At 40.0% G+C, this 27,569-nt stretch overlaps 3 protein-coding genes across 4 annotated transcripts; 2 read left to right on the top strand and 1 right to left on the bottom strand.

The window, feature by feature from the left end:
* The first annotated feature begins 254 nt into the window (after positions 1-254).
* LOC123693861 lies at positions 255-12,231 on the top strand. Of its 2 annotated transcripts, XR_006751727.1 has the most exons (11): positions 255-687; positions 1,515-1,678; positions 2,204-2,310; positions 9,284-9,558; positions 9,673-9,796; positions 9,985-10,143; positions 10,394-10,572; positions 10,813-11,109; positions 11,274-11,505; positions 11,710-11,953; positions 12,044-12,231. XR_006751727.1 is itself a non-coding variant. In XM_045639115.1 (10 exons), the coding sequence occupies exons 1-10, from the start codon at positions 454-456 to the stop codon at positions 11,835-11,837; spliced, it is 1,899 nt and encodes a 632-aa protein (XP_045495071.1). In that variant the 5' UTR covers positions 255-453; the 3' UTR covers positions 11,838-12,231. The 2 variants fall into 2 exon arrangements, 1 of the variants encoding a protein (XP_045495071.1); XM_045639115.1 differs by having other exon boundaries at positions 11,710-12,231.
* Positions 12,232-15,545: 3,314 nt separating this feature from the next.
* Positions 15,546-23,424, bottom strand: LOC123693725 (blastoderm-specific protein 25D). Its single transcript, XM_045638923.1, has 6 exons — positions 21,914-23,424; positions 21,369-21,686; positions 20,873-21,156; positions 19,963-20,248; positions 19,504-19,689; positions 15,546-18,125 (listed from the first exon to the last, which is right to left on the bottom strand). The coding sequence occupies exons 1-6, from the start codon at positions 23,234-23,236 to the stop codon at positions 17,868-17,870; spliced, it is 2,655 nt and encodes an 884-aa protein (XP_045494879.1). The 5' UTR covers positions 23,237-23,424; the 3' UTR covers positions 15,546-17,867.
* Positions 23,425-24,959: 1,535 nt separating this feature from the next.
* On the top strand, positions 24,960-26,800 carry LOC123693948 (chitinase-3-like protein 1). The gene has a single exon (XM_045639215.1). It carries the CDS (start codon positions 25,105-25,107, stop codon positions 26,419-26,421), a length of 1,317 nt encoding a protein of 438 aa, XP_045495171.1. The 5' UTR covers positions 24,960-25,104; the 3' UTR covers positions 26,422-26,800.
* Positions 26,801-27,569: the final 769 nt, after the last annotated feature.

Genomic DNA, 27,569 nt, shown 5'->3' with positions numbered 1-27,569 from the left:
TGATCAATAAATCCTTTATTTGCATTTTAACATAGTATTTTAGGGTGTTATTACAATATTTTATTTTATTAATACCTATTTTATTAAATATATTTTTATATTGTTACTAAAAGATACAGCTGTAGTGAGTTCATTATTTTATTCATAAAAATAATTGTGAAGTGTTAATTGTCATGAATGATAGAGCGATGGGCGTGCGGCGGGCGTCAGACGAGCCTCCGCCACACCACATCGCTCCTCCGCGGCGGCCGGCGCGCCTGCGCGGCGCTATCGACCCGCACCGGCCCGATCAGTCGACCTGACACTTTCTAGGAAGTCACTTCGAAACGTACATGCATATCGAATTAGTACAATAGTGATAATCGTGAAATATATTAGTGTGTCAGAAATTAAAACGATCAGGGTGGCCTCGAAGGTCGGGCCGCATTGTGCTCCCGGCAAGCTCGCGGCGAGATGCTGACGGTGCTGGTGTGGGGCCTGGTGGCGGCGGCGGCGCGCGCCCGCGAGCTGGACCCGGCGGCGTGCGCGGCGCGCTTCGACGTGCAGCGCGACAAGATCATCCGCACGGAGGAGTCGCGCGAGATGGGCGCGCGCTACCTGTCCGAGCTGGACGTGGGCTCGCGCCGCGAGTGCTTGCGGCTCTGCTGCGAGACTGACGGCTGCGATGTCTTCGTCTTCGAGGAAAAGGTAAACTTCGCTGCATCTTCCACAATGTATACGGTTAAATCTAACAATACCGACGGAAACCGTGCTGCGGCTGCGACCGGCAAACTGTTAATATACCTACTTATAGGACAAACATAATATTGTTTTTCCTTTTTCAAGCTGTAATTGTATTTTAGCAATTGTTGTAGAAAATGTTTTGGTTTAGCGAAGTGATTTTAACCATCGAGTTACTATATTTCACTAACACACATACACAAACACTCACATTATACACTAACTATATTAATTCATTTTAACCTTTCATCTCATCTATAAAATAATTTATAATATATCCATTGGTAATTTTTCGATATAATTTTTCACTTAACTTTAATTATGATTAATTCTTTCTCATTTAATGTTCACGTTCATTGTTTATCTGATAGATGTGATTGTTAATGCTTGGGGGCCTGGTGACCCGTAACACAAGTATTTTGTACTTATCGCGGGCACCAGTCTCTCACAAATATTAGTATTAAGATATATAGATTAACAATGTATGTGTTGATTGTACATTTGTGATGAGAAAATAAATAAATATTTAATTTAATAATTTAATTTATTTAATTTAATTAATTTAATATTATGTACTACGTAGTAGTACATAGTAACATAGTAGTTAACTCAATGATTTTAACAGATTTTTTTTCTACCGTTTACTTGTATAATATTATCATTTGCAAGAATCTGTGTGTATGTTGTAGATTTTGTGTTAATAATCTGAAAAATATACAAACTGGCGACTGCATAAGAATTAAGATAGATGTGACGTTGATGTTCAACAAGTGTGTGCTGGTGGTGTATTGCAGAGCCCGGGCAGCTGCTACCTCTTCAAGTGCGGGCCGCCGGAGGACTTCCGCTGCAAGTTCACGGCGCACGGCAACTTCAGCAGCGGCGTGCTGGCGCTGAGCCGCCGCCTGGCCGAGCTGCAGGACCAGGAGCGCCTCGCGCCGCCTGATCCGCCCGACCTGGGGTAACCTACACTCTACATTCTGCAGCCTTAATATAATTGTCGAACAGTACGGAAACAAAACGGTTCCCTCACATATATGCGCGTCAACACAAACGGTCACGTAAATATAAATTTAAAAAATCCATCTTTTTAAAAATTCAACAAGACTATGTTGTGATTTAGGCTGTTTGAATCATATTGTTTGAATATCGCATTATACCTATATTATTTTTTATTATTTAGGAAATCAATTAACTATTTACACAATAGACGAGTGTAGAGTACTCTCTACTTTAGTTACTCCGTACAAAAATCTTATTAGAAGGGTAAAAAATGCGCTCGAATATGGTCTGCAGGCAGACATTTTCATAAGCATTCAGAAGACGGTGTTATGTTAATGAATGAAAGCTCGCAGACGAACAGTATGAAGAAGTAAAGTATACAGTTTTAAAAGACATCCATTAATATAATATTGGCTAAATGTAGCAGCTATATTGGTAACCACGGTCAATGCAATGGTTGTATGCTGTGGTTGTATGTGTGCAGGAGGCAGACAACGACGAGCACGGTGCGGCCGAGCGTGCCGGCTCGCCCGCCCGAGCCGCCGCGCCAGCCGCCGCCGCACCAGACGCTACAGACCGCGCCACTACCAAGTTCGTATTATCAAACAAGACTTCTCTAGAAATACTTTTGAATCTTCTTATGAATTCAATACGATTCAGAAAAGATTTGCACAGAGCTACTTCACTACAAGTCTGTGTATAAAACAAAGTCGCTCTCTCTGTCTCTATGTCGCTTTGTATAAATCTTTAAAACTATAAGTATAACTTACGCAACTGATTTTGTTACGGTTTTTTTTAATAGATAGAGTAATTCAAGAGGAAGATTTATATGTATAATAACATTCATTAAATAGTGGAGAAAAACTGTTATTTTTTAGGTTTCTAATGTAATATCGTAACAAAAAAAAATCCGATGAGATTGCGCAGGCTGAATCCTACGAGATTTATCAAAATAATGTACCTACTAAAGTACTAAGTACTAAGTATAAGTAAGTACTTAAGTATAAGTACATATTTATTTTATAAACATTAAATAGGTCTACAGAAAACTTCGCGATGGTATAATATGTCTATCTCTTATCTCACAATAACATTTTTTTTTGTCATTTACTTTTTACGAGTAATAATGGCTAATTTTCGAAGCAATACCTACAATATTAATCCTTATACCCAATCAAATACCATGCATTGTTAATTTTATATAGATCTATAAGGCCCATAAATCAATGATTTTAAGTAAATGCATATTTTGGAAGATAATACAGATTATAAAAATTACGGGAGCCTAGGCGTTTGCGGAGATTCTATTACACAAATCACAAAATATGTAGGTAAGTTCGCCTCTTATAAATGTGTTGCTCATGCTCTTTCCCAAAAACTATTAAACTGATTAGATTAAATAATTTGTATAATGCAGATAACTATCAGTTTTAGATGGCATGCGATCAAGCCGTGGGCTTAGATTATTGTTAATCGTAATGGTCGTAATCGCAACTACTTAACTGTTTATCATACATATCTCAGAAACAGACAATACAGAATACAGTATTTGTGCTTTTTTTTTTTATTTATCTTTGGGAAACAATCAATACAATATATCTTATACATAAGAGATAACAAACTACACACATATCAGCAAATTTCCACTAAAAATTTAAGTTCTTTAAAAAAATGCACATTCAGTCACAAACAGTCTACTTGAGGATACAAATAAATATAGAAATAACAAGCATGAATACAATTTAAATATCACAGTTACTATTGCATTTATTTCGAACTTTGGTTTTGTACGATTTGAATTTTTCGTAAAATAAATCAAGGTCACTAAAATTATTATTATAATTATGACAAACACGGTATAAATATGTATTTCTAGCAAATTTAGATTTAAATTTAGGTAATGCAAATAGGGCTTTGTCACGAGAGCATAAACGGGGACATCGTAAAAGTAAATTGCTCAAAAGAAAGGAAGAATCTACGTCATTATTAATTATCTTGTATAAGTATACCTGATCTCGTTCATGTCGACGGTTTATTAAAGGGATTATCGCGGGAGTGGGACCTCTCTGATTAGCACTTTTATAATTCAAATGTTTGATAAATTTATTTTGGACATGTTCAATATTATTTATATAGATACTCTATTGCGGATTCCAGGCTGTAGATGCATACTCCAAAATAGATCGAACGAACGAATTATACAGAAGAATCAAAGTTGAACATTGTTTAAATTCCCTACCAACTCTTAAAACAAAACCAAGCATTTGATATGCTTTGGCTGTGATATAATTTATATGGGCAGCAAAAGTTAATTTGTAATCCAAAAAGACACCCAAATCTCTGACTTCAGTCAACCTAGTCAACGAAGTTCCGTTCAGAGAGTAATTAAATAATATAGGCTTAATTTTCCTAGTAAATGATATGACGTTACATTTATTCACGTTTAAGTGCAAGGAGTTCATAGCACAGTAACGACACAAGTTTTGAAGATCCTCCTGTAGGAAGGAACAATCACGTTGATCTTTGATTACTCTAAATATTTTCATGTCATCTGCATAAAGTAGGAAATTACAGTTACTAAAATGACCAATAACGTCATTTATAAAGATATTGAACAGCAGTGGACCAAGGTGAGAACCCTGTGGCACTCCAGAGGTAACTGGAATAAAAGAAGAGCAATGACCTTTTATATTAACAGCTTGGCTACGTTTTCTGAGGTATGATTCCAGCCACCGTAAGAGATCACCATGTATACCGGCTACCCGTAATTTGTGAATTAACAACTCATGGGAGATTTTATCAAACGCCTTAGAGTAGTCGGTGTAAACCACATCCAACTGTCCACCACGGTCCATAGCACAAGCCACATTATGAAGAAACTCACACAGATTAGACTCTGTCGATCGCCGATCAATAAAGCCATGCTGTTGTTCTATGATTAAAGGTCGGATATGAGGAAAAATAGCATCATAGACGATTTTCTCGAATAACTTTGCAATGGTATTTAATTTTGAAATAGGTCGATAATTTTTGATATTATGTTTGTTTCCGGATTTATGGATTGGGATGACATGGTACTGCTTCCAGATTTTTGGCATTGTACCTGTATTTAGAGATAACTGAAATTAATAACAAATGGGCGACGCCAGATTGTGATAGCAGGACTTATAAAACACGGGAGGAATTAGCGGGGTCAATGAGGGTGCTTCTCCCACTTCTTTATCAAATATATCTCACATAAACACGCCGCGGCCGTTAGGAAGTAGGAACTCGATGGCTACCTACAGAAACAAATTGGTCGATAAAAACTATACATACACATACACTGATATGGGCTTTATATGAAGAGATAATCATTGATAAGCTGATTAAGCAGTCCACCTCATTTGATTCGTTTAAGATTTCAGATACAATAAAAAGGCGAATGCTTAGTGATCGATGAAAGATTTGTACCTAATTAGGAATTCATGCGCTCATAATGTGTGTCAAACAACAGCTAATGTTGGCAATAATGGCATGAGAATCGGGCAACAGAACGCGGGGTACAATGGCTTATGGCACGTCATCGCGGCCTCATTTCGTCGCGGAGTATACAAACAAAAGGCTCGGCGTTCCCCGCTAATGAGTCAGTTGGCGGCTACTGACCCCGAGGGCCGTGCGGACAAACCTCTGCTCTGACTCACGGAAAGCACAACAACGGCAACGCTAGGCTTAGCCTCAACAACTTTTTCCCACCAGGAGACATAGTAACTGTTAAATCCATACTCCATACTAATATTATAAATGCGAAAGTAACTCTGTCTGTCTGTCTGTCTGTTACTCAATCACGCCTAAACTACTGAACCAATTTGAATGAAATTTGGTATGGAGATATTTTGATACCCTAGAAAGGACATAGGCTACCTTTTATTGCGAAATAAGTACCACGGGCGAAGCCGGGGCGGACCACTAGTTCTTTATAAACATTATATACACCTAAAATTTTAAACAAACTTCGCGAATCGCACATAAAAAGTTCAAAGAGTATTTTTGCGGTTTTTGAATGAAATCTACGCCAATGTGTGGCCAATGTCTTATTAAGACCTACAACCGCACACCAAAATAAATTTGATGAAAGATATATATTATAGCATGAATGATTGTTTATTAGTATTACAGATTTCAATCAATCTGCTACACAAATAAATATTAAATTCGCTGGAAACTTAGGAACTTTGTTATGTATGCGGTAGTAATTTTTTGGATAATTTGGATGTAAAAGAAAGCAGTATTTTATGAAAAGAGAGTCCATTTGTCCAAAATCCCATTGATTAAAAACAAATCGATTTCTACTCGGTTATTTTTGTGTTCGTCGAGTGTTTTTGTCTGTTGTTGCGTCGAGTACGGAGTGCGGACCTGGTGCAGCCATTAGGCAGTATCGTAAACAGTGGCGCAATCGCGTTATCTCAGATACGATCGACTAAACGTTGCTGTGACAGCCGCACTCGCTGGCCCGGAATATAAACGGCATTGTTGAGCAGTGACTGCGACTCGCAGGCTTTTAGCCACATAAGTAGGCTCTATAATATCTATTATTTGTTTTCGAGGTAAACTGTCGTTCAGATTGATGATGAGATGTTGATGATTGATGAAAACTTCGTAAGTAGAATAAAATTGGATGAAAAGTTTTTAGTGAAAATCAATTTTCATGTTGAAAATTTTAAACTTCAACTTTGAACTGATATTTTCAAAGGCCTTTGCAGGATAAAGTATTACATTTTAGCAATTTAAGTCAAAATTGCAACATATACATATCGCGGGTCTCAAACCATAGGGGCGTATCCACAAAACCCCTACTTTTCAGGAGAGACAAAAAACTTAATAACTTTTTTTGTGATTGAGCCACCTTGTTGTGTTTTTGCATGTAGCTATATATTTACACTGCAGTTAATATAAAATGCTTGGTTTTAAGATATTCCCTCTGTAACACTAGTTTTTAGCTGATACGTCTATTTGCCATGACGAATAGACGGCAAAACTCCGTCAAATTTCCCCCATAAATGTATGGAATTTATGGACGTAAAATCCTTCTCCTTAAATTATTAATATTTATACTTATATTTATTTTTACCTAGTCGGTAACTCAAAATATTGTAATTTAGGAATGAGAACCCATCGAAATTAACGTTATTTACGCGGTTTTTAAAATTCTTACGCCTGTTTGGCTTGGCATTTATATTAAGAGGCGTTTGAATTCAAAGTAGAGGTATAAACCAGTTTTATTCTACAATCTAGACAAAAAAAAACAAATGGAAGTAATTAACTAGTTACACAATATTTTCTGTGTGAAAATAAAAATAAGCATATTATAAAAAAATAAATTTATTTATAAATCTGAACATAGTTACTTAGGTACCTACTTTAAATGACTAAAGTCTTTTTAACTACGTTAAAAACAACCGACTTCAATATGTAACGGAAAAGTAAAAAATAAAAAAAAAGATTTGATGTTATTAATTTTAACATATTATTTAACATATTATTTTTACTAAATAGGTTTGATACTAAGTGCTTAGTGCTTGGCACCGACTTCAAAGCTATTTAATAAATAACTAGCACATCTAAATAATATGTAGTAATTAATAATATCAGATTTTTTATTTTTTACTTTTCCGTTATTGAAGTCAGTTGTTTTTAACGTAGTTATTTTTATTTAATACTTTTTAACTAGTGTATTTTTCAACACGAATCAAACGAGCCCAAACTTGATAAAGTTGAGTCAATATATTACTGAGTTCCTATGGCCACCTTCCGATTCCATCATCAAATCAGCTCTATGTCATGATAATGTTTCATCGTTATCCAATTTACATACGTATACAAAATTTCAGCTTAATCGGTTACCGGGAAGTGTATCAAAGTTACTTGCTAGATTTCAATTAAGTCATCGAGATCAGACAAAAATGCTCATTAAATAAAAACTGCTAGGCCTATCCGAATAAATTTTTTATGAGACCAATTCGACACCATTACGCATCAAACAAAAAAAATAATCACATAGATCGGTCCAGAAACCTCGGAGTAATCGGTGTACTTACATAAAAAAAATATACCGGCCAAATTGATAACATAATTTTTACATGATTTGCTGGAGACATCATTACATATCTTAGCATTGAAGCTACCACTCAATTTCGATTTTGTCCTGGGCAGCAAAGAATCAGGTGTTCCACATTGGTAAGCTTGGTGATATAAGTATACAAACATGTTGAGACTTCATTTGGCCCTCTGTTTCTCTCGTACTCTGGCCAAAAGTAATAGTAGCCCTGTTTGCTCACTGCATTATGTATTGTGAAATTCATAAAGCCCAATTTTCTTTTATAAAAGATAGGTTTACCCAAAACTAATGGACAGTATAATACTGCTTCGAAATCAAATACAGGTACAGAAAAGAAGAGTAGAGTCAACCATTGCCTTTAATTTGTCTTCTTCTTTGGTATATTCTTTCCTATTAACATGTTCTTCATTTTACTCCTCCTGTTTTTCTTTCTGTTCTTCTTCGGGTAACTGCTCAAACTTATGACACCAACATTGGTCTATCCTCGGGATGTGAAAATCTTAACCTTATTATTCTCCATGCAATGTTCTTTATAAAATAACTAGCTTACCACCCGCGGCTTCGCCCGCTTTCTCTAAAACGATTTGAAATTTAAACTATCCTGTCTCTCAAGTTGGATCTAACTGCACATGGTGTGCGAATTTTATTATAATCGGTTAAGTTTAGGAGTCCATTGAAGACAAACATTGTGACACGAGATTTATATATATTAAGATATATATATAGTAAATTCACTAAAGTTATTCCACGCATTCGGATTACATCAACTCGCTTTGGCATCTCACTGCAGAATGATCGTGTTTCCGTGTTGTCGACATGACGATACGTCCACCAACTTGCTCTGTGACGTCCTCATAGTGACGATATCTGGAGACAGCAATACTAAAATATGTAGACGTATGTGCATACGTCCGCAGTGATGACTAAATATCTCCAGGATCATGTTGACATTGATGGTCGTTAAAATAAAACAAACAGTCGTATGTGCATACGTCTATAAGGCACGTCAAAACTGCCTCAATAAGCAATAATATTGCTCTTACGTCTAATATACGGCTATATGGCCTAACAATAATTGTAGACTGTCTAGCTTACGGCAAATAATATTTTGCATTTTATACAAAAAGTAATCGGTATTAAATTATAAGAAAAATTGAGGTTATGTATTGCTTAAAGTAGAATCCAATGGCATTAAAAACGAAAAATCGCATTTTTGCATATACGCCCCTATGGTTTGAGACCCGCGATATGTATGTAACTACATTAAACATGTACAAACTGAAATCATATTGTTATCTATCGTATTTATCGCATGTTTTGTATGAAAATTTTATTTTTTACTCTTTCTTCGTGCAAGCTTTTATGCATAGCATTGATTTTAAAATCAAAGGGATGCGTTGAGCATAAATTGATATTCGGTAAGCCGGCTTATTGTTCCTGTATAACATGTGCAATGATGTTATCCAGCCGGTCGGTGCAGCCGCTACCAGTTCGAGTGCCGCGTGGGCGGCGAGTGCATCGCGGTGTACAACGCTTGCGACGGCATCGCGCAGTGCGCGGACGGCAGCGACGAGGCGCCCGAGCTGGGCTGCCCGCAGGCGCCCGCCGCGCCCGCGCGCCCCGCTGCTCCCGCGCCGCCCGCCCCGCCTGCGCCCCCCGCGCCCCTCGCCCCCGCCCCGCAGCGCCCCACGCTCCCGCCTCCGCCGCCCACCACTAGACCGCCACCGCCTGTTATACCGCAGGTAACTTTTCACTTACTACTGATTACCATGTAAGCTCATCTTCATAATACAGTACTTTTACCAACTTTCATTTCCACTCTACAAAACTGAATAATATCTGAAGAAATGTTTCAGCTGCATGTCGCCTCGGACATGGAAGAGAGCGGAGGCATGAGCGCGGCCGAGGCGGTGGCAGAGGCGGCGGAGCTGTGGCCGCACCGACTGACGCAGGCGCAGCCGCAGCATAGATATAACAATGGTATGAATTACTTTTCTACATAATATGCTGTTTTATGCAGTCTGCCCCCCACAGTGTATAATATATATTATATATACAGGCAGGCAGATGTGCCTTCTTTTCCTGATTTCGGCAAGTGTTAGATACCTATGTCTTTCTCACGGGGGCAGAATATGCAATACATAATATAACTTTATTTTGTTGAACAGCAATGCCGAGCGTGGGCATGAGCGGCGCAGGGTCGGCCGGCGCGCCGCACATCTTCAGCCACAAGGGCGGGCTGGTGCAAGAGCTGGCGGACGGCTACGAGCCCGCGCCCGACGGCGGCTGGCCGCACCGCGCCTGGCAGACGCCGCAGCACCACGCCGGTGCGCCACTCACAACTGACTTCTTATGAAGCGTTTCGTTTTAGAGTTTAGGCTTCTTTCGTAACCACATTACATTTATTATTCTTATATTATTACTAAGCTATAGTTACTTAGCATTCATTCCCCATTTTTTGAAAAACAATTCGGTAGTTATATTTCGATTTTGGCAGGCAGGATTTCGAAAAAGTTGTAAATAAAACTGTTTTATGTTCAGAATATATAACAAGTACAAGTATAATTTTCCATGTAGGTTTAAGTGTGGGGATGGGTTCCGACAGAGTGAACCTGGGCTCGAACATGGGTATGGAGGGCGCAGAGGCGGAGTGGGGGGGCGCCGGCTACGGGCGCGCGGACTGGCCCGAGCGCGACAGCGAGCCGCGCCGCGCCTGGCCGCCGCACCGCCTGCCACCGCCGCCACCGCCGCAACAGGTACGGGCTACTTATACATATATAATAAATACTTACATACATAATAATATGTTAACGGTTCATTGACTAGGTAATCTAGGTAAGTTTTTAACATAAAATTGTACATTTCTTGCCAATCACGCAAATTACTTTCAGGATAGATCAAAGATAATATCTATCCTGAACTATTACATGAATTGGTATCAAATATAAATAATATGTACTAACATAAATATAAAAAGATGCTTTATTATTTTTCAGATGCAGGAGCAAGAGATGTATGGGAATACACTAGGAAATGGAAATATGTTATCAGCAGAGAGATTACCGAACGGTCTGTCCGCGGTAGCCGCAGGCAAGACGATGCCCGAGCTGCCGCTGGTGTACTCCGGCCAGCAGCAGGCGCTGCGTGACGCGCCCAAGAAGGGCTTCGAGCTAGCCGAGCGCATGCCGACCCTCCCCCCGCCGCCACGAGCGCCGCAACTACCCCTGCGGAGCAACGAGATCCCCACCCTGGTAGAGAACGCTACTAAGAAGAAAGTTTTGAAGGAAAACGATGTATGTTGAATAACAATTTTTCATATTTTTTAATTATTAAGTAACTAAATATTATTATTTAGATGTGCTATTTATTAAAAAGGTATCTAAATAATATGTAGTCATTAATAATATCGTCGTCATCGTTCATATCTATTAAACTAATCATTCAATATCATAAACAGCATGAGGAACAAAGCGTAAAGACGTCCCCGGTCGCCAAAGGTGGCGGTGAAACCGCATCAGCGAAGGGCAGCGAGCCGCACGAAGCGGCCGGCGAGGCAGGCGGCGCGGTGAGCGGGCCCGGCCCAGTGGGGGTCGCTGCCGGCCCCAACCTGGCCGCGCGCGAGCAGTGGGCCGACGAGCACGACGGCCTGAGCGAGCACCCGCCGGCCGCTCTGTTGTTGCTCATACTCGGTAATAGCGAGACTGATTTCGCTAATTTTTCTTTTATTGTGTTCGTTGTTAGCAGGAAAAGAATCTCATGAAAGAAAACCATATGAGTTATTAAAATTAAGAAAACTTAATAGCCAACAAATTAACTTTACGTTTGACAGTTCGCGCAGCTCGTTGACGATCAACGTATATCGGGTCAGAATATTATAGTATTGCAATTTGCAGGCACGCTGATGACGGCAGCGCTGGGCGCGCTGGCGGGCTGCCGGCTGCGCGCCGCGTCGCGCCGCCGCCGCCACCACCCGCGCTACGCGCTCGACGCCGACTATCTCGTCAACGGCATGTACCTTTAGCCAGCCACAAGGCGCTAATCTTACTCATTGTCAATAGATAGGGCCAAATCTAATCTAAATACATATTTCATTGTACGAGAAAATCTGGGCTGGAAAGCGTGGGCATGCTTTCAGACATTAACCAATTATCACATATCGGTGGCGCTCCCTAATAAAACCTTACTAATTGACGAGGACTTCACTTTTCAAAAAATTACATAATTAGTATTTCTTATAAAATACATTCAGTTAAGATCCATGTTATCTATACAAATAATATATATAATACGAAGCTATGTGTGCTGTGTTAGTTATTATGGCACGTATGAGTTGTAACTAAAAAGATATTTAAAAAATATCAACCGGAGCGGAGCCAGGGCGAGCAGCTATTTTAATTTTCATATGCATAATTATTATTACCCCTGCACCTTTTTTTTTTTTTTTTTTTTTTTTTTTTAGTGGGGAAATCTTGCATAGATACCCACGGCCTCCGGGGAAGAGGCCGTGGGTTATGTCGGATTCCTACCGACCAAAACCCCACTGTGTTCCGTCAAGCCGCATCAGCGACAGGGCCACGGGTATGTGTAGAATTCATCCGTGACCCCATCAGCGGCAGCCCGTCGCCGGGCCCAAACAAGCTAAGAGCCTGCCAGCTCTACCCTCATGGAGTGGCGTGAGCGGAACACGTCTCACACCGCCTCATCCCACCGGACAATGGACTAAATCCCCGCTCCATCGCCCGGCTCCCATCGTCAAGGAGGCTGGTTGCGGCTGCGTAAATCAGCCGCAGCGCGACGACGACGCCCAATAGGACGTCGGCGCCGGATCGGGTCCGCGTGAGGATCCCTCTCGCGAACCCGCTCCGCCTCCTCTTTCCGCGAGATCACGTCCTCAGAGAACGTGATCACCGCGCGCCAGGATCTGTCGCTACCCACCATTGCGCGAACAATGGAGGGCAGAGAGAGATCCGACCCAACGACCGCGACCAAGCGAGCACGAGGCTCGGCCCACGCGGGGCACACGGCAAGAGTATGATCTGCCGTGTCTTCCGGGCAGGCGCACCAGTGGCAAGCCATGCTGGGCTCCCTCCTCGCGACTTTACACAGATACCGCCCGAAGCAACCGTGCCCGGACAGCACCTGCGTAAGGCGGAAGGTTATTGCCCCATGCCGCCTGTCGCACCACTCCTGCAACACCGGTCGAATCGCTGCGACCGTCCGCTCTCCAGCGCTGGGCTCTTCGAGCCGGCTTTCCCACTCTCGGGACCGCCGTTCGGCAGCCTCAGCCCTCCACTGCTCAACCTCCTCATAGGGTGGATTGATCCCAAGCGACTTGGACGCCGAGACGCGGCGATACACGTCCGCTAGCATCTCGGCATCCAGTTCCCACGGGGGCGTCCCGGCCATCACGCACGCTGCCTCAAATGACACCGTGCGGTACGCCCTCAATTACCCCTGCACCTGCTAATATTTCACAATAAATTCGGCCTAAGCGAATTATTGAACTACATAATATCATTATGTTGTTGCTATCGCAATATTTGAAACATTAAATAATTTCATTTCTATACTTAAAAAAATCCTTCAATATTAAATATCATTTATGAATATTAATAGATTGGTGAGACTTGCCTTGAAACACATTGAAGGTTGTTATATGAACTAAAAAAAACATAAATTTTAATAATTATGCAGTAATATTTCTACATTTAATTGCCATCTGTACTATTTATAAAGTAGGTGAAATATAAAAATGCGTATTTTCAAGAACTGTAAATATTTAATAATTGTATTGTATAATGTAAAATCATGAATGTACAACGGAGACAAGACGACGAGAACGTCGCTCGTGACGTCTTTGTTTAAGGATGTGATCGTTAAAAAGTAAAAACATAGATTAGGATTATACAATGTTAACATAAATATCATTTGTTTGTACATTTATGAATTATTAATAAACAGGATGTTATTTTACTTAATCGTGTTATTTTATTTCCTCTTTCAAGTTTCAATTCCAACACTGGTTTATTAACTCAGGCCCCGGAATCACAGACACATTAGAAAATCTATTGTGTCTTGGACCGATCGGGCCGCTCGGGGCTCAATGGGTTAAATGAATTAAACAAACTCCAATGTTCATTGATCTTAGAGAATGGAATATGAAGATCTGTATTAATATTTTAATAATTTACAAAAGTTCTACGTGTGTTTTATGCATGGCCTAATAAAATCGGATCACACTCTCCAAATATTTATCAGAATTTTTTTCTATATAGGAATGTAAAAATAAAACAAGGAATGATATAATCAACATGTTTATTACACGAACTTTACATAATATGTATAGGATCACAAGGGGCTCACCCGAGGGAATGACGTAATTTTCATTAATTTTATAACAAACTGAGCGGCGCGGACGGGCGAGTCTCGAATTCATTCGAAAAATTAACTACATAAAATAGGTCTCTGCTCAAAATAAACTCTCATTATATAGGTTACAATTGAGGGGTACAAGAAACAAAACACATGTGCCGATTTCCATCAAAAGGGGCCATCCATAAAGTACGTCACACGTAAAGAGGGGGGGAGGGGGTCGACAAAGTGTGACATGGTGTGACAAGGGGTGGGAGGGGTCCTAAGTTTCGTGACATCACATTTCAAAATCTAGAGGTACTAATCGCGTAATTTGAAATATAAATTAAACTAAAAAAATATGTCCAACTCTATCTTTAGGGAACACGGTTTAAATTGTTTTGTTGACAATTTATATTCATTTATTATTTCATTTTCTTGTTATTGTTTCAAATATTTGATATTAATTTGATTTCATACAAAAGTAGGTACTTAATTTAAATGGAAATGAAGCTAATTTCGGAACTGCTGTTTTAATTTAATAATTTTTCGATGTTAAATTGCAAAACATGTGACGTCACACTAGGGAGGGGGGGTCTTAGAAATGTGACCACCTGTGACAAGGACGGGGGGGTGCTCAAAAACTCATGAAATTAGTGTGACGTACTTTATGGATGGCCCCAAATAACAATCAGATGGATTATGTGATTGGATTTACGATGCCTTTGTGATATAAATATCAAATGCAATGTAAGAAGAATGGTAATCGGTCAATGTTTTTTGTAAACTCGATACACATTACATTATTGGATACAAGGAACTTCATGAGGCTACTCTATCTTTAAACATAACGAAAAACCAGTAACCTAGAGATATAACAACATCGTAAAACATGCACTGATTATAGTTGTCGTCTCTTTCTAATATGCTACATGAGACAGAGACAAGTAATTGACCACAAATTTACTGTGTAAAGAAATAAAATCACGAAGGCCGGAGCTCATTGCTACAAAAGTTAATGTACAGAGATCTAATATACCTTCGTGAATTTATAACACAATCGAATACAACTTGTTCAAAATTTGCAATTAGGAACATTTTTATGAATAAATAGTGTCAACACGATAGCTACGTCACAACGATTTAGTCATTAATAGTTGAAGCTAAAACTTATAATAATAATAATTGATCTAGATGCACCTGCCATTCGTTTAGGACTTTTAATGACTATTCACACATTATCTGCTAATCCATTTTCAAGTTATATTTTGAAAACTGATTACCAGCTGATGTGTTAAAGACAACATCGTCCCCGTTAATTAACTTTAACTATGTAGAAACAATGAAAGATGGCGCTCTTACGTGAGCACCATTGAACTTTCAATTATAATAAAATTGATTCATTTAATAAATCAAACATAATCTTCAAATGTACACCAAATCTATGGAGATGAGTTACAATGTTTATATTTGCAATAGTAAGTCATAAACTACGGCTAATGGCTACAAAGTACAACTGAACAGAATCTACACCCGTGCCGAGTGCAACACTAGTGCACACACTATCCGACTCACAACACGACTCACAAATCAATGTGTACTTATATAAGGAAAGATATTTACCAAACTTTACACAATTTTACAATTACTGTATGTAAGCTATGTAGTGGGGTGTTGCAAGCTATTTAAACATTAGGCCGTATATTCAACGACTGATTTCCGATTTTAAAGAGCAATTTTCATTATTCTTAACTTACGAAAATATAAAAATAACGACAATCATAGTACTAATTTAGTACCATTGAGAAAAGGTAAATATTAATAAAAATGTCAATTAACAGCAAGGTGTAAATTTGAATGGAAATTATACAAATCTTATATCACAGTGTCTATAACATAATTGTTCCCAGTAAAATGTTCAAATACAATGAGCCAAATTCAGAACACGCTGCAACACAAGTGCCTAGTGTGTGGTCACAAAACATATCGGTTTGGATACTAGTGCTCATATTATAATAACAGAGTAGAGTATCGACATTACGGCCATTGTAAAAGCTAATAAAATCTATTCCTTTTTGATCAGTAGACATAACATGATAAATGGAAGTCTTGACGTAAACAATATTCACAAAACGTTCATAAAAACTCTAGGGTTAAGTTAATTATTACGAAATACGCAAGCAACATGTATTACGTAAGCATTTCTTATATATTAACGCAGTCGTAAAAGTTTCATACATTTTCATATATAGAACATTAGAGGGACGAATATGGCGTCATTCACAAAATTGTAATCATATCCACTTTATGACCTTCAAAATTTTAAAGTATTTAAATGAGCACCTAGATTTCTTAATAATTACATTTTTGCATGAGTCCATATTCGCATTTACCGGCGAGCACCCTATATTTAACGTAATATATAAACAAACAAAATGTTTACAAAATATTTATTTGTCATGGAGTTATTTCTATTATAATTACGAAGGCACTTCTTAGGTTCATTCGTATTCAGTATGATATCGATTCGTAGGCAAGATTACATTTATTGCGAGTTTTTACAGCGTGACCTTACGAATATAATAAACGAGCATAATGAACTTGAGAAAAGCAAATAAAAAATATTTAAATACATCACAAAATGCTCCCAGTGTCAGTCTTACAAATGATCGATAATAATTTGACTAATTTATAATATGCAGCTTTTGTATAACAAAGGATATGCAAATAAAGTACAATTACAACCCGACGACACGTGATCGGGAGTTACCCAACAATAGCTTTATATATATATTTTATACGAGGTCGTAGAGCAACCCTTATATAATATCACAAATGATAAATAACGCACAGTCCGCGCAGAACTTGTAGCAATAAAACTATACACTATAAATACGTTGGATTCATCCTCAAATTATCACAAACATTCTTGATCACGAAAACGAAGTCTGCAAGTAAATGGATCAGTAATCACGCATTATAATTAATATAAAACCGTAGCATGATCAATAATTGAGTAAGTTTATTCAGTGATGTTCATAAATGTGTCTTTGTGAGCTTTTTTTTTTGGAAATTTTCTTCGAAATTATATTTAAGTATCTAAAATTCACAGCATAATAAAAAAGTACCTATTACGCTACGACATCGACCGGGATCTCGGTCTTTACTCGAAAATATTGCAATTTTCATCGAATGCGTCGTCGCCGAAACGACAGAGTCACTGACTTAACCTAACTTAAAGTAAACAATACTTTACATACGATTATGTAATTACATATACACTGTACTCGTAGTACATAACAGGGATATAGGCACTCGTTCGGCCCGAGCCCCGAGCGTCGGGTCACGTCTGCTTTACCGCGTCGCGCGAGTCGCACGTATTTACAAAGCAGGATAAGCGGAAACGACGGAGCGTCACTTACAAGTATTCTTCCGATCGACGCGGGAAAAATCTTAAGTAAACGATGACGGGCTCGGGCGTCGCCCCGTCGACGGGCTCCGATGATACTCTACGCTTATAAATTAATAAATCTTTCAAGCTTAGCTCGCATATAAATTATTGGATTTCGTTTAAATCAATATCGAACGTCGAACGAATCGCGAATTGAATTTTATTTATTAGCAACAATTAGATTATTTTGCATCGTAAATGTCAAATAAACACACGACACAATAATGTCGAACATTGCGGGGAGCGCGGTCAGGGCAGGCGCGGCAGGTGCGGCAGGTGCGGCAGGTGCGGCAGGTGCGCCAGGCGGCAGTTCTCCAGGTACAGGTCCTTGACGAGCAGGTCTGCGGCGGCCAGGCGCGCGTGCAGGCGCTGCGCCGCCCGCTCGGCGCGCGCCGCCCGCGCCCGCAGCGCGCACACCCCGCCCGCCCCGCACAGGCAGCGCGCCGAACCGCCCGCCCCGCCCGCCCCGCCCGCCCCGCCCGCCTCCAGCCCGCCGCCCGCGCGCTGCTACACACGTACACATTTCAATCATAACCATCATGCGTCATATCCATATAATTATAACCATCATAACATCTCTAATATACAGAGTGGAAATGTTTAATGGGCTCTTGTGGAAAAGTACTTATAATGCTAGAGATAGACATTTTTTTTAAGGAAACATGACATTATTACTAAAGAGAAATAGACCTGCATTTAAAGATTTCCGTTAATTTGCTTGCCAAACCCAGGAACAGAACCGACAAGAATCTGTTAAAATTACACCCTGAAGTTTTATTGCATTCAGAGGACATCATAATTTATAAGGATTATTATCTGATGCCGGCACTACACATAGGCCAACGCGTTGGCAAGCGCGTTGGCACATGCACTTGTCTATGTGTAGAACGTAAGGTCTCAACATAACTAACAAAACGAGCCTAAGCTCGGCACACCTAGCTCTACTCGTCTATTAGTTCCAGTAGCAGTCTTCGAAGTACACCTGCAGGTCACTCCATCAAGTCCGGAGGTAAGGTCTCAACATAACTAACAAAACGAGCCCAAACTCGGCACACCTAGCTCTACTCGTCTATTAGTTCCAGTAGCAGTCTTCGAAGTACACCTGCAGGTCACTCCATCAAGTCCAGAGGTAAGGTCTCAACATAACTAACAAAACGAGCCCAAACTCGGCACACCTAGCTCTACTCGTCTATTAGTTCCAGTAGCAGTCTTCGAAGTACACCTGCAGGTCACTCCATCAAGTCCAGAGGTAAGGTCTCAACATAACTAACAAAACGAGCCTAAGCTCGGCACACCTAGCTCTACTCGTCTATTAGTTCCAGTAGCAGTCTTCGAAGTACACCTGCAGGTCACTCCATCAAGTCCAGAGGTAAGGTCTCAACATAACTAACAAAACGAGCCCAAACTCGGCACACCTAGCTCTACTCGTCTATTAGTTCCAGTAGCAGTCTTCGAAGTACACCTGCAGGTCACTCCATCAAGTCCGGAGGTAAGGTCTCAACATTACTAATAAAACGAGCCCAAACTCGGCACACCTAGCTCCACTCGTCTATGAGTTCCAGTACCAGTCTTCGAAGTACACTTTGGCAAGTACTTATTTACCAAACAATCACTGTCCAATGAATCTACTTTTGTGACCATTCAACGTTACAAACTTTACAAATCAAAGTAAAGTTAAAAAAAACATGGCAATAAAAATAAGCTCAATTATCAAGTCGTGTCAGTTTACTCATAATTTCGCCGCTTCGCGCTTTTCGATGTGTGTGTGAGCCGTGCACGTGTAGTAGTAAGACTCAATTCCTAAAATTGATGCGCGTCGATTTGTAAATACGTTCTTAAATAATAAACATAACCTAAAACTTTTACAAAATAAGAATATACTCACCGTTTGCATCCGTTGTATATCAATTTCAGTACAATGGCGCGCGTTGGATCGTTGCTGTTGTCTTTGTTGCAACAGTTGCTGTTGTTGCTGCTGCTGCTGCTGTTGTTGCTGTTGTTGCTGTTCTAGCGTCGCGAGGCGCTGCTCCAATTCCTCAATACGTTGCTTTTGTTTCGATATTTCCTCCATCTGTAATACATATTATGTTTATGGAGTTCTTGTCCATGGTTACTGCTTTCCGATCGGTGGTAAATGTTGAAAGTTAAAACTGTAATGACGATTCAAAAGTGCTTCTAGAAGAAATCGAATTGAATAAATAAATATTTGAGTTTAACAATAACTTTCTTTTAACTTCAAATGTTTTTTTTTTTGTTTGGAAGCTCACGTTATAAAGAACGTAAATGCCAAAGTAACCCTATTCGTATATCCGTCTATTTTTCCCAATTTTCCCAAAGCGTATACCTTTTCGGCGAGTTGCGTGTGCGCGTGGTGGCGGGTGCGCTGCAGGTCCCGCTCGAGCGCCGCGTACTGGTCCTCGAGCGCGCTCTCGGGCAGCGCGGGCAGCGCGGGCGGCGCGGCGAACTGGCGCTCGAAGCGCGCGATCTCGTCGCTGAGCGCGCGCAGCCGCTCGTCGCCCGCGCGCTGCTCCTCGCCCCACGCCGCGCGCTCCTCCTCCAGCTTGCGCGCCCAGTACTCCTCGCAGCGCTCGTACTCCTCGCGCAGCTGCTCCACGCTGCACTCCAGCTCCCTGCCGCCGGCCAAGCGTTACACCGTACACGCCACCCACACGCATGTGCCACGCCACACGTAGGGCGTGCCACGTGTGGCAAGAGCCACGTGAGACGTGTCAATCGTCGCACAAAGCGCGATATAGCTCCGGCCTTGGCCTTTTTTTTTGTACATATATTGAACTAAAGTAATTGTAATTGGAAATGTACTTGAGTATATTTTCATAGATGATTCCAGTTATTTTACATGTCCGGAAACTATGAAACTGGGCATTAAGATCAAAATTTTTCACTCAAGGTAGTAGCAATGCACAAATTATTTTTACTTTTTATTGTATTTAACTTCTCAAGGCAGTAAACCACTGCAACAATTTCGTTTAACAATTTAACTGATAATATGTTATAATAATAAACATTACAACATATTTTACTCTATGCAATGAAAATTTCATAGAAAATGTGATAACAGGTTCGTAAATAGTTATTAAGTAACATAAGAGCGCTTTGGAATTCGCATGCAAGTGAAAATTGTGAAATATAATGTGAAAAGAGAACATAAGTCCAAAGAATTTATTATTTTTTGTAACTTTCTTTTGACTTTTGCCTAAGACATTATTTATTCACAAAATATTAATAAATAGTACCTGATTATACTATTGAGATTTCCAATCTCCAACTCATGTGTCGCTTTCAGAACAATGTTTTCCTTCCGCAATGCTTCTAGCTCATCGTTGCTTCCTTCCGTTGGAACCCAAACTTCCGTCGGGGCACACTCTTGCGATCTAATTGACGAGATAATATCTGCGAGAGCCGAACAGCGCTCACACTTGCTACTCTCTAGTGATATGCCATTGAATTTTTCTACAATTGATTGTAAGATATGGTCCTCTTTTTTAGGTTTATCTTCTGAAGCTATTAAACTGTCTCTCTGAAATTATGAAATTAAATAATTAAATAAATAACTATAAAGAATAAATTTAATTTACTTACATATTTACACGATATAATAGTGAAAAAAAATGAAACTAAGTGCCAACAAGTAACATTAAGCAAACTATTGAACAACTGCCAATAGCAAGTTACACAGATTGTGCAATAATTATTATTTGATTAGCACTGTTGTATGTTTAGAACTTTTACCTGTGACCTGCAAGGAGATGCAAGGAGGGGCGAGTGTCCGTCGGTCTCGTCGCGCCAGCAGGCCGGCTCGTCGGGCACGGAGCCGCGCTCGCCTCTCCCGACGGCTTCCACCGCAGCGCACAGTTCGTCGTTTCTGTCCCGGAGTTGTTGGTTTTCATGTCTAAGCTCATGTAAACGCGCGTTCAACTCCGCGACCACAGTTCGCTCCCGCTCAGCGAGTTCTGCCTCGCGCTCGGCCGCCGTGCGCGCTTCGCTCACTAGACGCGCGCAGTCGCGTTCCGCTTGGGAGGCACGCGTCTCCGTCTCACGCATTCGTTCCTGAAATATTGAATGTTTTGTATTTATTTGTTTTTTATTAATTGTACTATATAAAGAAATACAGGCATATACCATACTTTAAGCACATTAGATAGGTAAGTTATTCAATGAGATGAAAAATGTTGAAGGAATTTATTTACTTTGTTCAGGTATACTTGTGTAAACTGAGAAGTAGTGAAATGCAGAAACTGGTGCAACAATTGCATTGTTATTAAAAAAGCACAGACCTCGAGTTCCTGGTTGCGTTCATTGCAAGTGGCAAGGTCTGCGCGCAGTCGCGTCTCGACGTCGGCGCGCCTGGCCACCTCCACCTCGAGCTCGCGCCGGGCCTGCGCCGCGCGGTCGCGCTCCGCCGCAGTTTCCTCAGCAGACACTCGAGCCGCCTCCGCGTGTCTCGCTTCTACTTGGCGCAAGCTCGCCTTCAGTTCTGCTTCTATTCGTGCGTGATTTTCATCAACGTCCTGAGCTAATAATCGCGCACGGCGATTCGCTTCGACGAGATCTGATCTTAGTTTATCACGCTCAGCGATGGCCACATCTAGACGCCGTCTGTATGTGTCTACTCTTAAACGCGCCAATGTGTTAGCGGCCAATAGTAATAAGGAGCGTGGCTCAGAAACATTAGGAGAGGATCCTAACGCTTGTAATTCATCATCAAGAGCACGTTCCAAGTCCTTGGGCTGAATAGCTACAATGGAAAAACCTAACTCATGTAGTAGTCGGCGTGGCTTCTGAACACCAGCTCTTTCCCAAGCGTCAACAACTGCATCACTTGGAACAACATCCACATCGATTGCAGTGCAGTCATCGTTTACACTTCTATCAAGACTGGCCTGGATTGATGATTGTAGGGAAGAATTCAAACGATCAAAAAATTCTCCGACAGTAATTTCATCAGCCTTAGTTTCTTCAAATACCCTGTCGACAAATCTTCTATCTACACCGTGCATTTGTAAGCTTTGACAAAGTTTAAGAGCTCTCTCTCTATCAACGCGCTGATCGTGATCCAGGTCTAAAGCGTCGTCGTCTATGAGCAAGTCGGCCCGGGTCTCCATAGCTGAAGAGCTTCTTTTGCACTTCATACGCTGCTTTGCCCGTTCACCGTCTAGGCGAGACTCTGATGCGACTCGGTGGCGCGGGGAGTCGCCGAAATCGACTCGTGGCGGCCGAGATCTTCTACCGTATTTTTTTGAACCAAAAGTGAATTTGGGAGCGACTTCACGTCCTGACGAATCGTCGTCACTTTGCGGTGATGTAGCGGCAGCAGTCTGCACGGCCGCTGCGGGTGAGGGGCTCACGGTGAAGGGCTGCGACGAGGCCTCACCGCCGAGAACTGATAGCAGGCCGTTCCGGAACTGCGAGAAGGTGACACGGCCCGCTCGTCGCTCGAACAACGTGTCGACGAGCGCGGCGCCTCGATCCTCGAGCTGTAACGCGTCACACAGCTCAAGTACAGCTGGTCTGTCTAAGGCTTCTTCGTTATCTACGTCGAAGGATTTAAATACACTGTACAGCTGTTTCTCATAATGATTCATGGAAACACTATCCATAGCGCGGAGAACTGTTTTTTATATAACAAATCATTAGTTTTTCAGTCTTAATATTTATTTTGAATCACATGTTGTAAAGTTAATTTTTAAATAAGAAAAGATACAATCAAGCTTGCAAATGCAAAGTTTTATTTCCTGTCACATAGACACATAGTGAAATCTGACAATTGACAAGTGATAATTTAATATACATATATTATTAGATATATTATGTCTGTGATTATGTCAGTTAGAAAATACAGATATGGTATGGTCATGGTACCGCATACGTTTATTATTACCTCAAAAACCTGAGAAGTTACTTTTAAACCTATGTTTTTAACACATGCTATAAATCTGTGCTATAAATTCCTTAACAATTAGGATATGCAGATACCTACTTACTACAGGTTTATACCTAGAGCTATTCATTCTATCCTCCATAATCCAATTTTTTTAACTGTAGGTAGGTATATATTAAACAAAACATTCTTAAAAGTAATGCGCGTGAATTGGTGCGTGCAATCGATTTATCGTTAGTAATTATTAATTGTTGGAAAAAAATTTAAAGCTTTCCTTTCATTGTAGTTTTTTCGAAATAATCAAAGTTAATTCAAATTGTGTTAAAAAAATAAATATTAAGTATGGATGAAGGTACAAACATTGAAAAAATGTTAATGAAATAATCAAAATCCAAATTACTTAAAATAACCGTAAATAGTTTTCAATGACTTATTATGTATACCACTTTATTTACACATTAATGAGGTTATTGCTAACTCTATGAATATTTTTTTTTCAACACTAAACTTAGCGCAACCTGCTGGTGCGTTTCACGTTCCAATTAAGCATCAGCATAATTCGGCATTGTGCGCCACTGAGTCGCATTATGCTCTGTAATTGGAAAACAGCCACTGTGTGCTGTAGAATGTAGGTATGGAAGCAGATTATATTATAAAAATGAAAAAAAATACGTGTGGCACTCGGGGACTGCCGCGTTAAAGCTATTGCATAGCATGCCTTCAGGCCACACCTCCGCCCGTCGGAGTGGGGAGCGTGAGGTTTTTTCGTTACGGAATTTCTCGATTCGGTCCCCGCGCTCAAGGCCCGCGATAGAAGCTATGCAATAGCTTAATAAAAACGACGTGTGACACTCGGCGACTGCCGCGGTAAAGCTGTTGCATGCTAATTGCTATGCCCTCAAGCCACACCTCCACCCGTCGGAGTGGGGAGCGTGAGGTTTTTCGTTACGGAATTTCTCGATTCGGTCCCCGCGCTCAAGGCCCGCGATAGAAGCTATGCAATAGCTTAAAATATTATTTACATATAATATTATATAAATAGTGTATATATACGTACTTATCTACGTCCATGTAATAGGAAAATCTTGATGTGGTATGGAAGTGGTATGGTATCTGTGTTTTGCAGTCCGTCAACGTCTACGTCATTAATCGTAAAATTTTTCATTAATATTTTGACGTGATTTTGAATTGGATTTTGACCATGGATTTTGACCAACATTTTGAGTTTTGACGTGTAGAAAACTATACCTACCTACTGTGGGTGCTGTTTGGTTATTGGTATTGGTTTGTTAGACAGAGCAAGTGTTTACGTTTAGTGTTTACTGTTTAGTAGATGTACATTAGCTGGAATCACAGGCTGGAATTAATTTTCGCTACCTATTACAGCCAAACAGCTAACGACCTTGTGCCTTGTTTTACTTTGATTTCTATAATCGTATAGGTATTATCACGGATACTTAATATTCGATACGACTTTGAAATGCATTTATGATAAAACGAAGCAAAACAATTCGTACCCTCGCGCTCGCACAGTAATGTTTTTATTTAATTTTGAATTCATCGGATTGGATATGAGTGTTGAAAATAATGTATACAGATCAGGAGCTAAATAAAAAATCATTTTCTTCGTATTCTTCAATGGAATTAAAGAATACTTCGTCAACAACGAGCAGGTTTGCTGTTAGTATAGCTTCTATTGTGTGTTTATTTTTATTGGCCTACGCTACATGGACTTTAATTGATAAAGGTGAACCCAAACTTGAAATTTTAAATATTTATAACTATTACAAGGATGTTGAGGTAGATAAAGTTGTCTCATGTTACTACAACACTCCATCAGAGGATGATACCTCACAGCTGTTGCCAAAGAACATTCACCCACACCTTTGCACTCATATTAACATTGCCTTTGCACAAGTGAAAGATAAACAAATCTACTTGAGTGAACATCAACTCATAACTGTACAGGAAATTGTTAAACTCAAAAAGGCGAATCAAAAACTAAAAGTTTTGTTATCTGTCGGAGGAGCAGGAAACAATGATGGATTTTCTGAAATGGTTGTTGATCATGCCTCAAGAAAAATATTCATCAAATCAATAAAATATATGCTCAGGAATTATTCCTTAGATGGCATTGATTTAGACTGGGAATTCCCTGCGCTACATCAATACAACTCGGAGACAGGCAAGAGAGAACGACAACACTTTTCTCAGTTGCTCAGAGAGATAAGAATGGAGTACATCAGAGAGAGGAGGAACTACTTGTTGACTATTGCCATAGCTGCACAACAGATCATAGTGGATGTGTCCTACGATGTGGACCAAATCAATATGTATGTGGATTACGCTAATATAATGACTTATGATTTTCATTATTACACCCAGTTCACACCCTTCACTGGACTCAACTCTCCCCTATATGCCAGAGAGACTGAACATTTCTATATGGCAACATTAAATGTGAATTATACAGTACAAATGTATATAAGTAAAGGTTTAAATGAAAGCAAAATAGTAGTCGGAATACCAACATATGGCCACAGTTTTAGTTTAGTTAATAAAAATAATGCTGACATCGGCAGCCCTGCCGCAGGGTTTGGCAGCCTTGGGAATTTGGGGTTTGTGAACTATCCAGATATCTGTCGATTCATAAGGCATAATAATGTTACCATTAAGAATGACTCTGATGCTAAAGTGCCATATTTGCATGAAGGGTCTGAATGGATTTCATATGACACTCCAATCAGTGTGATTGAAAAAACCAAATACATCAAACAGTACAAATTAAGAGGAGCCATGATATATTCACTGAATTCTGATGATTACCAAGGATCGTGTGCAGAGCTATCAGACAGTGTAAAATTCCCCCTCGTAGAATCTATTAAAAACAGTTTGTTTGATTGAACATTAATGTTAGGGAAAATGTAACACATGAATGATTCAATATTGCATTATGATTTTTGTTGTGTGATTTGCAATGGCTGATAAATGCTTCGGTAAAAGTGGATTAGAGATGGAAATATATGCATAGCATCCTGCACCCGCGAGTTAGTCAATTGCCGTGCACTCGTTACCTTCTTCTTCCGCGACACGTAGGTGATCTTGTACATGGTGCAGGATTTCATGGTGGTCGGCGGCGCGGCGTCAGGTGGTGTGCGGCATGTCGCGCGCGGGCGTCGGCGCCCACGCACAGCTCGACTGGTCAAGGCGCTCGCCGCCGGCCTGGCACCACGCACGCGCATACGTTACATACCTCATGTGAAGGAGCCGAAGAAAACTACCGCTCGCCATCCGCGGGGCTTTCCACTCGAGCGCGCCTGACGTAGCCATTGCGGACACTACGAGAAATTAAAACTGTTGCAAGCATTCATTACGATGGACAGTTATACGGCGTAGGTAGAATGTTTAATTGCTCATTTTTATGTTTTTTTGATAAATCGATTGCGAGTATTATTTTTGTTACGAGTATTATTGGTTTGTGATTACGAGTATTATTTTTGTTGACACGTTGATTGAAAGGCTGTGTTATCGTTATATTAACAATATTTTCAAAATGTGTACCTACCTTTATTTTTTTAACGTTAATTTCAAATTTGTAATGGTTTTATGCAAGTGCAAAGCGAACTTATACCTATATCGATCAGATATTAATTTACAATGTATAAATATAATGTTAGGCATACGAAAGCAATACAATATATACCCACCAACCATTACCATTCGTAATTTATTATGTATGTACGTAGGTAGGATGTTAACGCCAATTCTGTCTCTTGTCGTTTATTTAAATTTAGATTATATAATTATTTTTATTTATTTAAATTTTGTTGTTTATTTTAATATTATGTGTGTTCAATAAAATAATACATATTTTTACCTAATTTCATTGGTGAAATAATTATACATGCAAGTCAAATCCGTTTATACCTCTCTTTAGGAGTAATAAAATCAATGCAATCGTTATACTGCTGCTACAAGATGTGGAAGTCCCATAATACCTACATTGCATACTGCATTGGAATCAAATTTAAATTCGGGTGAAGTGTGAACAT

The sequence above is a fragment of the Colias croceus genome, chromosome 8 (assembly GCF_905220415.1).
Source record: "Colias croceus chromosome 8, ilColCroc2.1".
Taxonomy (NCBI): domain Eukaryota; kingdom Metazoa; phylum Arthropoda; class Insecta; order Lepidoptera; family Pieridae; genus Colias; species Colias croceus.
The sequence above is the reverse complement of the archived record's forward strand: the minus strand, read 5'-3'. Positions and strand labels throughout refer to the sequence as shown.